This window comes from Physeter macrocephalus, chromosome 11 (genome assembly GCF_002837175.3).
Source record: "Physeter macrocephalus isolate SW-GA chromosome 11, ASM283717v5, whole genome shotgun sequence".
NCBI lineage: Eukaryota > Metazoa > Chordata > Mammalia > Artiodactyla > Physeteridae > Physeter > Physeter macrocephalus.
Window position 1 is genome coordinate 129,731,620 of NC_041224.1, and position 17,734 is coordinate 129,749,353.

Consider the following 17,734-nt stretch of genomic DNA (forward strand, 5'->3'; position numbering starts at 1 on the left):
ATGGCATCCAGAGTACTTGCTACTTCCTGTTCAAAAGGTCAAAATGACATGATATAATCAATATAATGGACTAGTATAATGTTATGTAGATTATGAAGATAATCAAATTCCCTGTGCACTATAATGTTACAGAGAGGGACACAGTTCATCCTGACCCAGGGCAGAGCAGAGCTTCTTCTTGAGAACTGAAAAGCATTCATTTATCAGATGACTAGCTATATACCAGCTAGTATCAGAGGTGTGTCAATTTGTCCCAGTGCAGACACTACATCTGGCTCAGATTACAGCTAGCTCAAAATACATTAGTTAAAGCCAGGCATATGACCAAAACCAACTTCAATGGGAGAGTAAGAAATACTCTACCTACTCTACTGGGTTACCTGCAATTGTGTAGTGATGACAGTAATAGCTGAGAATTATTAACTTTATAGAATAAATTATTATTTTGTATCAATAATGGAATCACAAATATGGTGATGATTGACTAAGTATTTACTTTTTGCTAGGTACTCCGCTAAATGATCAACATGTATTATCTCATTAAGTACACTGACTAACGTTGTTTTTGCAAGTATCTGGAACTGTATGATAAATGTTTCTTCTAAGCATCAGGACTGTCCTTGGAATTAAACAAATGATGAACTCTGAAATAACTGCAAATGGATTCAGATCTCCTGAGGAACAAAAATGACCCTTTATATTCATGAGGATTTTTATTAAATTAAAACAAATCTTTGGTTAATGCTGATGTACTGGGAATAAAATGTATCAGTGGTTTTGGAATCAAGTGTTGAACCAAAAGAGGCTTTCCATATTCTATATTAAAAGTAATGGTAACAAAACTATTTGAAGGTGTGACATCAATGATTAGAAAGGCTATAAGAGCTTTCTTCTAAACAGTTATGGTGAGTACATTTCCCCTTGTAACCATGACCTTAATAAAGATGTATGTCACCAGGGGATGAGACTGTGTGTGGGGGTGTTGGGGGGACCTATGAAGTTACTCATTGATATAAAATTTGTGATTAATAAATTTTTGCATACTTCTCCTAAACCCTTTCCCATAGTCTATCCAAAGATACATTGAAAAAATATTAGTTGTTTCAGTTGGAGAGTCTCTCACATGATGCAGAAAACAGGTCCAGTATGTTAAATATCCTATTGTTTAAATCATTTACAAGAGGACTATATTCATAATTCATTTGTTATTGGTGTGGTAATATTGAGGGAGAAAGAACAGAGGGAGGAGGGAAGAAGGGAGAGAAGGAATGAAAGAAGGAAGGAAGGAAAAAAGAAAAGAAGGAAAGAAAAAAGAAAAGAAGGAAAATTAGGAGAGTAGGTAGCAAAATCCTGAAATTATGGATATCCAGAAGTAATATTAGGTTGGTAGATTTACTGACAAATCCTTGTCTCCTTTCTTTCTTACCTTCCCACATATTTTTATAATAAGCCCTCCTTAAATGAGGTAGTCTGAACACAGTTCTAGTCCTTGCAAGCTAAAAAAAGCTAATTAACATAGATGCAAAAGCTCCGCAGTGCATTAAAACACAAAAATATTGAAATTTATTGAAACGCATTTAATTTAGACTATAGAAATACTAAGAACCTTTTTTTTAAATCTATTTATTTCAAATATGTTCGACGTTGGAGTCTAAATATAAATTACTTAAAAATAATATAAAGCCAATATATATTTTATTATGTACCAATATAATGTTTACTATGTACCATGTATATATATTTATATATATGTGTGTATATACATATGTACATATATATTTACACATACATTTAACTTTTGAAAGGAGTCTATGATATAGATAAGATGGTTAGCATCATCGCTATTATATAGATAAGAAAACTGACGCACAGAGAACAGAGAGGTTAAGGAACTTTCCCAAGGTCACACTAGTAGTCATGATGGATCCTGGATTATATCCAGGCAGTCCCAGTACCATGCTCTTAACCACTGCTATGTACTGACCTTCTTCACTTATTTTATTTTAAAGAAAATTTTAAAGAATCTAGAAAAAAATGCTGCCTTAGAATACTTATAGAAATGGAAATTTTTATGACTCTCGTTGCCACAGGAATAGGTAACAGATTAAGAAATCTTCTGAAGAGTGAATGAAGAACTTCTCTCTTTCACTGCATTATCATATTTAGATTAGACATAGGAGCAAGAAAGTCATTCCAGCTTCATGGTATCAGCCAAGAAAAATTATCCTCAGGACCAGATGCCAACAGCATGCCCTTTAGTATTTGGACAGGATGCAAAGGCCCAGCTGTTCTGTCAGCCTTCCTTATACAGTTTGTTAACAAAGAAGAGGCCCAGTTAATTTTCCAAATATGCAATATAAACTGAAACTGATTCACCTGCAAACACCTGAATTACTTCTAGGAATGAAGAAATAATAATACTGAAATAATAAATTTTTCATAGGCTCATAACACATTGAAATGTTTCCAAAAATGGAATTTCTCAGGAAAATAAATAAGGCAATAACCTACTCCTGTTTTTCAGAACTACTTTTGGATTGGCCAGAGGTCAAAGATTGCATCCAGATTGCTGAATCACAAAAGGGAAGATGTATGGAGAAAATAAGAAATGTCTAATATTAAGGGAATGTAAGGATGAAGATAGAGGGAGAGGAACAGCTGGGATGACTTACAAACAAAGATAAGTTGCATTTTTAAGTAAAATTTGAAGTTCAGAAGCTGCAGAACTTGGTATATTCATTGTGGGAATAATGGGAGCATCAATGAGTCTTCTCTTGTGGCTTCTTTTAGGTTTACTCGGACCTTCCTACTTTGATCCCAACTTTTTTACTCTGGAATTTTTATTCTATGTATATAAATTAAGAAAATCAAATTATAACAACACTAAACTTTCTTTGGTATATTATTCTTGAGTTAGTGTTATCATTTTTTAATTTTAGTAAAATTATTTTCATTGGACTATACTGTTTTCTGCATAAATCTGAAAATAAAAATGCTTTACATATCAGCTTCATCTACACCACATTTTAACCATTATTGCTTCTGTGCTTATACATTTAGTTTTGCAATCATTTTTTCTACTAAGTCTAATTATATTGGGTCAAATTTTCTGTAACTCAATTTTATTGAGACAATTTTATTCTTTAATAAATTTTCAGTTCTTAGCAAGTGTCATAATTTGCAATTTTAGCCACTATGGATTTTAATATTTTTAAGTAATTTTTTTCTAGATTATTTTTACTGTTTTCCATTTTATCAGCAGCATAAGTTTTATAAAACATATTTCACCATTTCATTTATTTATGGTCTTATCAATCTATTGCTTCATTCTGTGAAGTTCATATGCTTATTTTTATTTGTTCTTCAGGGTCAAAACTGTAGAGTCAAAACATCCTTGAGGACTAAAGAGTTAAGGATGACAGGACCAAAAGACAAGATAGAAATGATGGGAGACTTTATAATCTCCACATTGTTCTTTACTTTCCCATATACAGTTGTGTTAGCTGGATTTTTTTTTTTTCTGTAATACAAATACTTAAAATATGTAACTTTGTCTATCAAATGAGACTTCTTTTCCATCACAGTGTTTGTGTTTAATACCAATCCATATTTTGAACCAGTCAGGTTAAATATATGACAATAAGAATTGGCAATTTATGAATAAAAACATCCTGAATATTCTGTATCTGAATTAAATTTTTACATCATAGATACACAGCCTAACTATACTATCTTATATCTAACCCCTTTTTTCACTCCTACAAGCTTTTTCTTTGCTCATTGTTTGTAATTTTAGTGCCCTTTGAAAGTCTCAATTTCTGTTCCTGCTACTAAATTAGCTATGAAAGCTATAGCTGCTGACTTGAGAACCTGAATTCATACAGCACCTACAAACATTTGTTTTTCGAGGTTTTCTATGAATATAATGACTAGGAGTAAGGAAAGTACATGTGACCTCGTTCATCACATTCTTAGAACAAATGCTTCCTCCACTGCAATTATGTCATCGTGAAATCATGTTCCACATTCTAAAATAAACTCATTGCCATATGAATTGTTATCTGACAGATATTTTTGTAGTTGTCTTTTTTAACAGCCTCCTTAGAAGTCTTTTAAATTTCTCACAATACCAAAACAAAAATTTCTTTTTTTTGTCTTATCCACATGAATACTTCAAGCGTGAATGTTCAGCAGCCACTACTCTTATCCTGCATTGCACGCATACTTGAATTTCACACACACACATACACACACAAACACATTTTTAGCTAAATCATCTAAAGTGTACACTTTTTGACTTCCAAGAAAAGTCAAAGAGAGTTTTCCACAATATCACGGTTCGGGACTCACCTGTGGACGTGGATGTCCTGTGACCAGACAGGTCAATTCCAGGGTTTCTCCTTCCCGTATAGTGTAGACCCTTTCCGAATAGCGCTCCTCCTCAATGTTACAGGCCAAGCCTGAATGCACAATACGAACCGTGGGGGGAGCTGTCGAGTCAGGAAGAAGAGAGACAAGATACATAAAAAGATAAGCAAACTGTCTTCCCCTGATCATCATGGTTTTTACAGTAATTCTTATTAGACTTTACCACTGTCAGATCCATCAGTCTTAACACTTTGAACATCCCCAAGGGATTAAAGATTTTGCCAGACAGAAAACTTCAAGTTTACCTTACAGTCACCAACACAGTCTGAAAATGGCAAAGGGGAATAGGGTAAAGGGGGAAAAATTGGTGATTCAGGAAATCACCATCATTACAAGACCAATGATAAAACTTGATTGTTAAAATGTGATAGTTCCCTTCCTCTCTGAAATCTAAAATTTAATATAGTAAGGGATGTTGTCCAAAAACTAGGTAGTGCAAAAGAAAGACCATCAGAAAGGAAAAAGGAATGCGAATTAAAGACATTGGCATTTTTCTATTAATTTTATAAGTCCTGTGGTGTAACTAGGGAGCTAAAGAATAGGAAAATTTGGTTATCAGGAATTGAACACCAACTTAAGTTTTCAGTATTTATAGACTCCTGTATTAATATGAGCAAAAGATAATCACTGTGTTAAGCCACTGATGAAGGCCATAAATCACTGATGTCTAAGTATAAAATTCTGATTCAAGACAGACTTCTCATGAAACTGTCCAAATTCCATAATATAATTTTCTCCGACTTCAGTGCCACATGGGCCTATAAAACTTGACTAGCATTCATTGACTTACGTATCATTGGAAACCCACTGTATGCAAAAATTCTTTTGGTAATGAGAAATACTTAGATAATAAGATATGCTTCTTGTCATCAAGGAGATTACTGTGACTAGCTTCAAATTGGAGATCATCCCCATTTGTGAATTCAGCATTTTTGTTTGTAATACATTTGGAGTGGAGGCAAAAAGTTTGTTTTAATTAAAGGCAAGAAGAAAATCTATATCTACATGTAAGAACAATGATCTCAAGAATTTCCTGATAGAAATCTCAGCCAACAGCAGTATTATCAGCAGAGGCTATAGTTGCTTAAAAATTAATATGGGCATATTTGGAATTTTTTATTTAACATTTAAAAGACTATGAATCCTATAAAATTTGCAGACAAATTCGGTGATTTTATGGAGGAAATAAAATGATTATAAGTCCAACTTACAAGAAACTTTCTTTTGGGAAAATCTGTGTTATGAAAGTAAAAAAACAATAGTTTCCAATATCTAATACTTTGTTTTACATAACAAAAATGTATAGAACACTCAGAGAGTTTAAGAACTGAAAAGGGCATATTTTGTTATTGTTCTTAATTTCAAACTGAAAGATAGAAAAGCCTACTTGTGGATAATAAAACAACCAGTTATTTCCATTTTTTTTTCTGGATATCCAAGCAGAGTACTGTTCTTCAACCCTCAAATTCAGGATCCCACTCTCCAATACCCAGTATCAAACCACATGTAAAAAAATGGCAGCAGCTGGATAAGAATGAATAATATATTTAGAAAAGTAGTTCTTACATTCAGTATGCATAAGAAACTCCCCAGGAACTTGTTTAAAACATAGATGTCAGAGGTATACACAGAGACTGTTATGTCTGCAGAAAACCCCTGGAATCTGCCTTTTTTACAGAACATCCCAGGTGATGACAATGACAGTGCTACTCAGACCAGATCATTAGAAATAATTTTCTAATGGCTCTTATAAATATTTGTTTATTAAAGGAAAATACACCATGGGATAAAATGTCCTTTTCTTTTAATTTTTTTCAAGTAACTAAACATCATATTATGCATCTTCTCACTGGTTTAAAAAATTAAATAAACCAAACAATTTTTTAAGTTTGTTTAAAAACTTAAACAAACCAAATAATTTTTTGGTCTATAAAACCAATTTATCAAAAATTTTCTTCCATGTCTTCGGACTCTGTCTAGACACTGTAATAATTTGCCTAGTTTTAAGACATTAGAAATCATCTGTAGTGTTTATCTGGGTATTCTGATATATTTCACACAAGGTTTCCTACAAATCATTTCCTATAGTGATCAAATTTAAACTTCAATTTACACAAGTAATACTAGAAAGCTACTTATTTTAAAATATCTGTCATACAACTATATACATATTATGGAGGTGAACAAACTGATGACAATCAATAAACACTTGCAAAATATAAATAGAAAATTGTTAAGTAAAAAGTAGAGATTCATTACCTTGAAATACCTTTCTTTGCCAAATTTAGCCTAACAAGTGATAGCCCACGTTTATTAATACATCTAATTATATAGTAACATGAAATCTTTTCCAGATTTACACTTATTTTTGTTTTAATTTCAAATCAATGAATAGTATTGTTATTTTTAAGACATACTTATTATGCAAATAAGTAATTTCATTTAAAACATTTAAATTATACAGTAAGCACACTGTGTTCATCTACAAGGGTAAATTTTCTGCTATTTTCTTCTGTATTTTAACACATTCTTGGAAAAAGTAATTGCCTACATATTGTAGTCATTATGAACCTATCACCTATCTTATAGGAGGGTGGAATATTCTACCAAATTATAAATGTTAAAGATGTATTTTTCCTAGTATGCATTAAAATATATGATCAGTACTTTAGAATCTCAATGATAAGGTGAAAATTTTGGAAGCTTCCTTTAACTCTTTTGGTCTGCAGAAAGCTCAACTGAAAAGGTCTTAGAATTCATCCAGGTCAATTATCTTATTTCCAAATTAGGGAAGGAAAGCCCAAGGACATCAGATGACCTGGCTACAGGCCTGCAGCTAGTTGTGGCCTAAATGAGACCAGGACCACTGGTCCTAGGCTCTTTTTACTACCTCATGCTATTAAAACTATGCTTGGCATAGTTAAAGTAGGGTTAAATAACTCCTAAACTAGACCTAGACTACACTAGGGGAATAAAAAAGATTGAGAAACAGTTCATGAAGTTAAAGCACCATAACTAGATAAGCAATATAAACAGTATAATTGTTCCAAACTTAACCAGTGTGACATTGTCCCAATTCACCATCCTGTCTCCAGTCCCTATCAAATCCATGAAATCTTACAATTTCCCAAATAATATATTGTAACTTCTTTTTTCATCATGTTGTATTCCTGCCTAAGAATCTATAATGTCTCTTTATGACATTTCACAGAGTCCAAATCACCCCACATGGCATTTAGGTGCCCTGTAAATGGGCCTCATACTGATTATCCAACCCAAAATCCCACTTCTCTGTAACAGCCCAACATCAGTGGGAAGATAAAGAGCACTGAGAATTCAAGTGTCTTTGATCATGATGTTTCTTATCTAGAATTCCCACACTGATCTTTGGACCAATGTTGCTGAAACCTTCGTGGATTACTTGGCAATGATTCTCTTCTCTTTTTTCCAGGAACTCTCTATTGCCCAGTGATTCTCCTTTTTCTTAACATTCTAACTTGATAGGAAACACCTAATTACAAGGATGAATGTCATTTTCAGCATCTATTCCACACTACATAATTCATAGCACAGAGTAGGTATTTAATAATTAATTTATAATTTTAATCATATATCACTATAAGGACTCCAACCTATTTTAGCAAAAATATTAACCATTATGGCACTGAATTTGCCTACTTTAAATATATATGCAATTTGCAGTACTATATCTGAAACAAGACATGTTTTATCCTCTGCCTTGTTAGAGAAAACCTCAATTCATCATCCTGAAATTGGACTAAGGATTACGATCCCCTTTGCCCTGTAGAGTCAGCAGTGACTTAAAATGTTAAAATATTGCAAGAGACTCATATTCATACAAATTTGCTTGCAGTAAACCAAATCCCATTACATAAAATCTTTCTAACACTAATCATATCAACTCCCTTAATTTGAATAAACTGGCTTTGAGTTCAAGAGGTCAGCCTAAAAGGGCAAAAGAGAGACATTCTTTTATCTTGTTAGAGTATATCCAAAGTCAAACCAAATTCTCACTGTATTCTGTTGGAGAAAGAACACAAATTCTTTCTTATTCTCCAATGGCAACAGCAAGAGCATTTTTAAGCCTTTTATATCATATACAGATTTTCAAACTTATATTTATTGAGCAACTGCTATAGATCAGGCACGAGGCTATGAGCTGAGGATATGAAGATTAATGCTATGAGCTGTGCCCTCTATGGGTTTATAGCCTATTGGGTCTGTCCAATTTATATATATATGTGTGTGTGTATATATATATATATATATATGTAAATAATACAAAAATAATAAAACAATTAGAGTTGAGCAGAATAGATATTCTAACAGAAGGATGTGAAAAGATCATAACAGGACAAAGCAGAAGCTGACTAAATCTGCCCGGCAGATTCCAACAGGTTTCAGGAAGTCAGTGACATTTAACTTAGGTTTGGAAAGATGCATGTGGTGAAAGGAATTCCAGAGAAAGGAAATAGTGTGTTCAAAGGCATGTCTGTAAGAGACTGCCTGCAGTGTTTAGGAAATAACTACATGAACATGTGGTCCACATAGTTTATAATATACTCCAAACCTTGACACTAGTGCCACTCTCTCAATTTGCCATGATGTCTCCAGACATAAGAGACTGTATAGCCCTGCACATGGAAATGATGGGAGAAACCTACTTGAGAGTTCTTGTTAGACAGGACTTCAGGATTGACTGATGTGGGAGCGAGGGAGCAGGAATTAAGATGACAGTGAAGTTTATATTTTGGTTAAATAGGTGAAAGATAATTTTTTAAATAGAAAATACTCTCTTGATCACTATGGACTCCACATTATTCACAGCTGGGAGAGATTTAAGATGAGGGGCTCTGAGCCCAAATCACGGAGGGCTTTGTTAGAGTGAGGACTTAGATGTGAAGTGTTTTTGAGGGAGAAGCTTTTTCCATGTTTTCTGAAGGACATGCTGTTATTAGCCAGTAATAAGTTTGGTATTAGGAGTTTTCTCTCTCTAAGAACCCCAAGCAAGAGCATTGTACTTTGGTAAATCCTTCAAATTTCTGGTCCAACTATTCTTTGGGAATTCAAGTTGCCAGTAAAATCTCACCACTATGCTACACTAGGTCAAGGTAACTTACGTTCTTGGTGCAGGTCACAGATCCCTTGGGATAGCTAATGTGGAGACATAACCTCTGTTAGAAGCTCCAGTGAAGACATCAGTGAGCCACCCTGCATCATCATCTCTCACACACTCTAGATTCTGTTCAGAGACAGATAGATAGAATGTCTCACACCTTTCTACTCTCATGTGGCCAGAGATAACAGAACTAACACTATTGCTTACACCATTCTCTTAGCAGGATCAGTTTTGCTTGTAAAGCAAACAAAACAATAATCAAATTTCCTTCTATTTTTCTATTGGTTTAAGTGATTACTTGATTTGATAAAATATCAGTTTTCTATGACATCCTACATTTATCTAATTAACATTGCCAATAACTGGTCTCTTCTGCTTATTTCACAATTCCAATGTAGCACATGTGAATAGTACTTCTAAAGCATGGTGTCTTCTATTCTTCTTATTTTCTCTCTTTCCTACCTGAGTTACTAGTTTAAAATACTACATGAGTCATCTCCTCCCTCCCTTTTTCACAATAATCTCCCATTGGGATTTTTAAATTAAGTATTGTGTTTACAGGTATAGTCTATAATTATCTCTCTTCTTGTTGACAACTCTTTTGCCTAATGTCTTTTGCCTTAGGCTCATTATATTACGTATTTTAATATCAAAAACTCAGATAGGGAAGGGGAGAATATTAAGATTTGGGAGAGTAGGTAAAATTTTAGATTTAGATGCTGATGTTGAGCTGTCCAACAACTGAAAAGTTGTTGCTGCATATAAAATTTAGAGCTTTTAAATGCTAGTCGATGGTTGACAGCAATAGAATAGACGAAATCTCTAAAACAGAGCATGCAGAGTGAGAAATTAAGAGGATAATGATAGAACCGCAAGGAATGTGAATTCTTGATAGAGAATTGGTGTCCATAAGATTATGAATACAGAGAGGCCAAGAAAAGAGACTCAGAGGTAGAAGGAAAACAAAGAAAATGTAGTGCTTTAAAAGTTACACAAAGAGATGCTCAAGAATGGTGAACTGTCCAAAACTGTCACTTACAACAGAGTTGTCAATTAGGAGGAGCATAGACAAAAGGTCATTGCCAATGATAGTTAGGAGGGCATTGGTGAATTTCAAGTGAGATTTGGCTGTAGAACAACAGGGGCAAAAGATGAAGGAGGTGAGTTTTGAGAAAGAAAGAAGTCTTAGCAGGTCAAACCAAGCTTCAGGAAAAAAGTAAAACTGCTCCTGAGGTTTACCCACACGTAAAAAGAAATGATAAGTATAAAACAATAAGTATAAAACAGAATATTTTAACAATATTATACCACCATCTCAGGATTGCAAAGACTAATTATTTACATTATAAGAAACAAACCATAATGTTTGTATTTCCAACATAAACTGTAACTTTTACCAATACTATACTATTTTTCTACTACCCTTCAACATTCTTTTACAATTAATTTTCCCTAAAACCTGACTTTCTTTCTTTTTTCTTATCTTTTTGTTCTTTTACAAGTTTAACTCTGCTAACTTCTGTACCAAATATGCAGAAATCTCTCAAAATGGTCTAATTTCTTCTGTAAAAAAAAAAAAAAAATCAAGGTTAATCCTCACAGAACATAAATATGCTTAATCTCTCCCGTATTAAAGAATGGAGACAAAGCAACATTTATCCTCCCATCAACAGGCCTCCTCTTGCCTTTCCTTCACAGCCTAGTGAGTAGAAATAATGGTACCCACTCTATGTCATACTTCCGCACCTGCTTTGCAATCCTCAGGCCACAGCAGTCTGGCATCTGCCCTATCATTTGTATTTATAAAAGAATAAGGCAGGAATATAGAAGACCACTTTGCTTAACTGCTAATTTTTTGTCATTATTTTTATCTCTTATATCTCCTTCAGTCTTAGTTTACCAGACTTCATTTCTATGCAACTATGAGGATCTTTTGAAATTATACACTTATTCTACACTTCAAAACAATAAAAAAAATTATTACCTCCCACTATTATTCTTACAACCATGAATATAATCATATATCGAAACATGCAGATAGCAGAATGTTCAATTTATATGTCCATTCCAACAATTTCCTCAAAAGATAGTTAAAATCCTTCTGTCATTGTCATTTAAATAATCCCAAATAGGACAATATCTTGATACATAAACAATTTACAGATTATTTTTAATCAGCTTTTAGCTCATTTGAGTTGTTTGATTCCATTGGTTATTTTGAATTAACTACAACTTCAGCATCAATGTGAATTTATTTCCCTACCTCTTTCCCCTCATCCCTCATACTTGGTTAATACGGTACTCCTGTCCACTGGAGGGAAATACATTTTTATCTTTAATTTGATGAGTTATAAAATGAAAGTACTAAGATCATACTGATATTCTGAATTTAATCAAAAGAAGATCGTATCTACCTCAGTATAACTTTGGTGAAAGGCTCTAAATATGAAAGGTTTTGAATATTTTGTATTATTTCCTCAGCACATGTTGAGCAGCACTGTTATAAATTAATTGAGCTGCCCTGAGAGACTCTGCAAAGCCCAAAGTAAGGTAAGAAAATTAAACCCTGAAGCCCCTGGTTCTAGAAAGCAGCTATTAATTTTTCCTAAATAACAGAGGTTGATATGATTTTTCAGGTTAGTGTTAGCCAAGAATTTAAAGCAAAGAGCTTAAATTGCTTAAATTTTTAATTTAAACGGAATTTATCTGTTATATGCAATAGATACTATTTAAGATGGAAGAACGTTTGTCACTAAAGAAAATGACATTAAATAACAATGTAATTGTGTTCATGAAATTTTAAAGTTAAACAAAAAAGCCATAATGCAATTTAAATTGTAAAATTAAAAACAATGATAAAAGCAATAATGTTTTTGTGTAAAAGAATTACCTTGTAATGTCATCTTTTAACATTCTCGAGTCAAGGTACTAACTTTAAAAAAAACTGAATACATAACGGCAAAATATTAACCTGAATTATCTTCCACAAAATGACATGTGTCCTATGCTTCTTAAATGAAACACTATACAATTTTTAAATATTACTAAATTAAGGTTTTTACATTAACAACTTCAGATTTCATCAGAAATACGTTTTTGTTTTCATTTCAAAACATCACCTATTAATTCCTAAGGCTAAAACTTCAAAGACCCTAGTATGTTTTATAGATTTAAAAAAATATAAATTTCACTGAATCTAAGGTTCTTATCATTCTTTTCAAATTCAGCATTTGACAACCTCTGACACGCGTGCTGGAGAGGAACCATGGGACCCAAAGTCTGACATAGACATCTGCATCTCTGCGTGGATGTTCCTACCCCAAGCCCTTCACTATGTTCTTCCCAGTATTTTCCAGGAGAAACATATGAAACCAATATTTGAAAGGCTATCAAATATTTCATTAATCTCATATTTTGCTCACAAAGGACGTGACTGAACTAAGCTGTGCGCTATCACTTAAAGGTAAATATTGTGGTAAACTGTGCTTTCCCCAAGTAGGTAGAAACATGAGATTCTATACACAAGTTCCTTTTTCTGTATTGGATCCAATGACACATCCTGAATTGTCTCCATCTAAAGGTTGAATCATGTTTCTATCTAATCAGTAAATTTTAGGAGGAAAAACAAAAAAAACAAACAAAAAAAACTACTCCAGAAATTTTGGCAGCTAGGCTATAGACTGTCAGTACAAAAAAACAAAAACCAAAAAAAACCTGACATAAACACAAGGGAGTCGCCTCTTTTATGGTACCATTCTTTATGTGCCTTGAGTCATGATGGAAGCAAAGTAAAGGATGCAGAGAAACTATTATAATGCTACAAGAGGGGGCAGCCTTTAATCCCTAAAACCTTTGATTAGGTTTTCCCCCTCTAAATCAAACTTGTGAAATGGCTTCCTCTTACTAATGTCTAAAGCTATATATCGTGTGGTCAGTGAACTCTCCAAAGTTCTTGGAACCAAATCTTCCTGACTCTCATGAATTATCACAGCATCTTATGAGATCAGGACTCCTGAACCCACAGGTACTAATTACATCATTTTTAAATCCTCTGGACTGAAATGTATACCTAAATGTACTCACCCTTCTCTAGAATTAAGAGCTTCTCAGCTTTCTTGGAAAGAACTACAAAGCCCCAGCAAATACTAACTAAAATGAAATTAGTGTTATCATTGTGCTCCAACCTTAATCACAAATTGGGTATTTAGAGACAGCTATTATTTCTTCCAGTCTAGCTAATCAACAAAACAAATGAGATTTACTACAGAATATGCCAAAAATGAAAACTTCAATTTGCTTCTCCAAGAGCGGCAATGGCAGGCAGAGGATTTTGAGGATCTGGCCTGCCAATTTCTCCATTGTTTCTCTCCATTGAGAAATCACTGCTGCTGCTTGTGACTAGCCCCAAGAAGGACAAGATCCTCAGCATGTCACAAAAATGCCTTTCAAACCCCAGAATAGAGGAATCAGTGTTATAATGACGCAACCCCAGAGTCCCCTTCAGAACTGGGCAGAAGGGCAATTATCACAAAGCAAGAATGATTCGGACTCCACCAGGCAACACTCATAGACTAAAAACTTAGCAAACACTGGGAACCTGTGCAAAGCTTGTTATTTGTGACTACCTCTAGTTCTATCTAAAACCATAAAAAGTATATTTTTAATTTCCATTTGAAAAAATAAGACATCCCCAGTGAAGGTTAGTGAATATTCAAAGTTTAGTTTCATCTACAGTTGTCTTATTCTAGAAAAAAATTGTGTTATATATATTAGTTTTTTTTCATTTTGCCATGCTGCATCCTCATTTTAAAAAGGACAGACATTCCTTTGTCTTTAGAATTTACGGGGAAAGAACCGAATACAAAAAAAAGAATTATCAATCATTTATAGTCCCATAGACAAAGAATATTTTTATTAAATTACTTAGTACCATAAGAGTTCAAAGTAAAAACATTTTTCTAAACCATGAAATGTGAAACAGAAGCACTTATTGGTAAATATCATCACTCAACCTCTAATTTTTTATTTAGGCTTGACAATTTCAAAGAAATATACTCAGGAGCTGAGGAACTGCCCAGAATTTCTGTTCAATTTAATTTCCATCTGTCTGAGGATGAAGTTTTGAAATCGTCCCTGTAAGTATTTCAGCGGTTCACCTCTGTGGCAATGTGACACGGCATTCCCCAGGAAGGCTCTTAGACCTGCCATCTCCCAGATCCCCTACCATCAGGTCCCAGGGGCTGGACCTCCCACTCTCCTGCTCAATCACCTGTGCTCCTTCAGTTTGCCAGCGAGCAAGACTCTGTTCTCAACTTTAAATAATTTCCACATTCTCCTAAAAGAACTCATAAATACCCTAAGAATTGTCATAATTGTTATTAATGTTAGGATTTGTTAATAAACAATACGAGAAATCTGCAGTGTCACAAAATCTTAAAATCTTCAGAGTAGTAGCAAAACAAATGGGTGATCCACAACGCTTAACAAGTACAAAAGATTTTTTAATTTAATTTTTTGCCCTTAACCTTTTTTTATTACAAACTTCTAATTAATGGTATTTCCTTGATTTTTCTGAGCAAACAAGGAATACATAAAAATATATAAATAACTGCATGTAGCCATAGCCCGTTATGTTAAATACAAAATTGTTATGCTTAAATTCTCACAACACCTTTCACCTAACTTCAAATGTTATGCTTGAAATTCTTCTAGTTTTCTCTGCAGAACTGATGAGATCATATCTATTCGATGTTAGTCCAAATAAGCTATTCAGATTTTAAGGTGTCCGGGTTGTAACACCGCTGAGTCTGTGCCTTTCAAAATATACTTCCAAAGACAAGTGGCCTATAAACATGTTCAATGTTGTTCAATCTACCTAATTTTTAAAGAACTTTAAACCAAGAGGAGCATCAAAATGGTGGAAGAGTAAGACAGGGAGATCACCTTCCTCCTCACAGATACATCAGAATACATCTACATGTGGAACTGTTCCTATAGAACACCTACTGAACGCTGGCAGAAGACCTCAGACAGCCCAAAAGACAAGAAACTCCCCACGTACCTGGGTACGGCAAAAGAAAAAAGAAAAAACAGAGACAAAGAATAGGGACGAGACCTGCACCAGTGGGAGAGAGCTGTGAAGCAGGAAAGGTTTCCAAACACTAGGAAGCCCCTTCACTGGCGGGGATGGGGTGTGGCGGAGAGGGAAGCTTCGGAGCCGCGGAGGAGAGCGCAGGAACAGAGGTGCGGAGGGCAAAGCGGAGAGATTCCCGCACAGAGGATCGGTGCCGACCAGCACTCACCAGCCCGAGAGGCTTGTCTGCTCACCCGCCAGGGCGGGTGGGGGCTGGGAGCTGAGGCTCGGGCTTCGGAGATCAGACCCCAGGGAGAGGACAGGGTTGGAGGCGTGAACACAGCCTGAAGGGGGCTAGTGCGCCACAGCTAGCTGGGAGGGTGTCCGGGAAAAGGTCTGGAACTGCCGAAGAGGCAAGAGACTTTTTCTTCCCTCTTTGCTTCCTGGTGCGCGAGGAGAGGGGATTAAGAGAGCCGCTTAAAGGAGCTCCAGGGCTTCCCTGGTGGCGCAGTGGTTGCGCGTCCGCCTGCCGATGCAGGGGAACCGGGTTCGCGCCCCGGTTTGGGAGGATCCCACATGCCGCGGAGCGGCTGGGCCCGTGACCCATGGCCGCTGAGCCTGCGCGTCCGGAGCCTGTGCTCCGCAACGGGAGAGGCCACAACAGTGTGAGGCCCGCGTACCCCAAAAAAAAAAAAAAAAAAAAAAAAAAAAAGGAGCTCCAGAGATGGGCGCGAGCCGCGGTTATCAGCACGGACCCCAGAGACGGGCATGAGACGCAAAGGGTGCTGCTGCAGCCACCAAGAAGCCTGTGTGCAAGCACAGGTCACTATCCACACCTCACCTCCTGGGAGCCTGTGCAGCCCACCACTGCCAGGGTCCCGTGATCCAGGGACAACCTCCCCAGGAGAACGCACAGCGCGACTCAGGCTGGTGCAATGTCCCGCTGGCCTCTGCCACCACAGGCTTGCCCCGCACTCCATGCCCCTCCCTCCCCACAGCCTGAGTGAGCCAGAGCCCCCGAATCAGCTGCTCCTTTAAGCCTGTCTTATATGAGCGAAAAACAGACGCCCTCAGGAGACCTACACGCAGAGGCGGATCCAAATCCAAAGTTGACCCCCGGGAGCCATCCGAACAAAGAAGAGAAAGGGAAATTTCTCCCAGCAGCCTCAGGAGCAGCGGATTAAATCTCCACAATCAACTTGATGTACCCTGCATCTGTGGAATACCTGAATAGACAACAAATCATCTCAAATTGAGGAAGTGGATTTTGGGAGCAAAGATATATTATTTTTTCCCCTTTTTCTCTTTTTGTGAGTGTGTATGTGTACGCTTCTGTGTGTGATTTTCTCTGTAGAGCTTTGCTTTCACCATTTGTCCTAGGGTTCTGTCCATCCGTTTTTTTATTTGTTTTGTTTTTACTATTTAAATTTTTTTCTTAATAATTATTTTTTATTTTAATAACTTTATTTTACTTTATTTTATTTTATTTTATCCTCTTTCTTTCTTTCTATTTTTTTCTCCCTTATATTCTGAGCCATGTGGAGGACAGGCTCTTGGTGCTCCAGCCGGGTGTCAGGGCTGTGCCTCTGAGGTGGGAGAGCCAACGTCAGGACACTAGTCCACAAGAGACCTCCCAGCTCCATGTAATATCAAATGGCGAAAATCTCCAAGAGATCTCCAGCTCAATGCCAAGACCCAGCTTCACTCAGCATCCAGCAAGCGACAGTGCTGGACACCCTATGCCAAACAACTAGCAAGACAGGAACACAGCCCCACCCATTAGCAGAGAGGCTGCCTAAAATCATAATAAGGCCACGGACAACCCAAAATGAAATTAAAAATTCTCTAGAAGGGATCAATAGCAAAATAACTGAGGCAGAAGAACGGATAAGTGACCTGGAAGATAAAATAGTGGAAATAACTACTGCAGAGCAGAATAAAGAAAAGAGAATGAAAAGAATTGAGGACAGTCTCAGAGACCTCTGGGACCATATTAAATGCACCAAATTCGAATTACAGGGGTCGCAGAAGAAGAGGAGAAAAAGAAAGGGACTGAGAAAATATTTGAAGAGATAATAGTTGAAAACTTCCCT

At 35.8% G+C, this 17,734-nt stretch overlaps 1 protein-coding gene across 1 annotated transcript in view; it reads right to left on the minus strand.

Annotated features, from left to right (window-relative positions):
- MDGA2 (MAM domain containing glycosylphosphatidylinositol anchor 2) overlaps positions 1-17,734 on the minus strand; it is an 835,318-nt gene that overhangs the window by 477,635 nt on the left and 339,949 nt on the right. Inside the window, exon 2 of the mRNA XM_024118322.3 lies at positions 4,351-4,490. Coding sequence (XP_023974090.1) covers positions 4,351-4,490 — 140 coding nt within the window. The remainder of the gene's footprint in view (positions 1-4,350; positions 4,491-17,734) is intronic.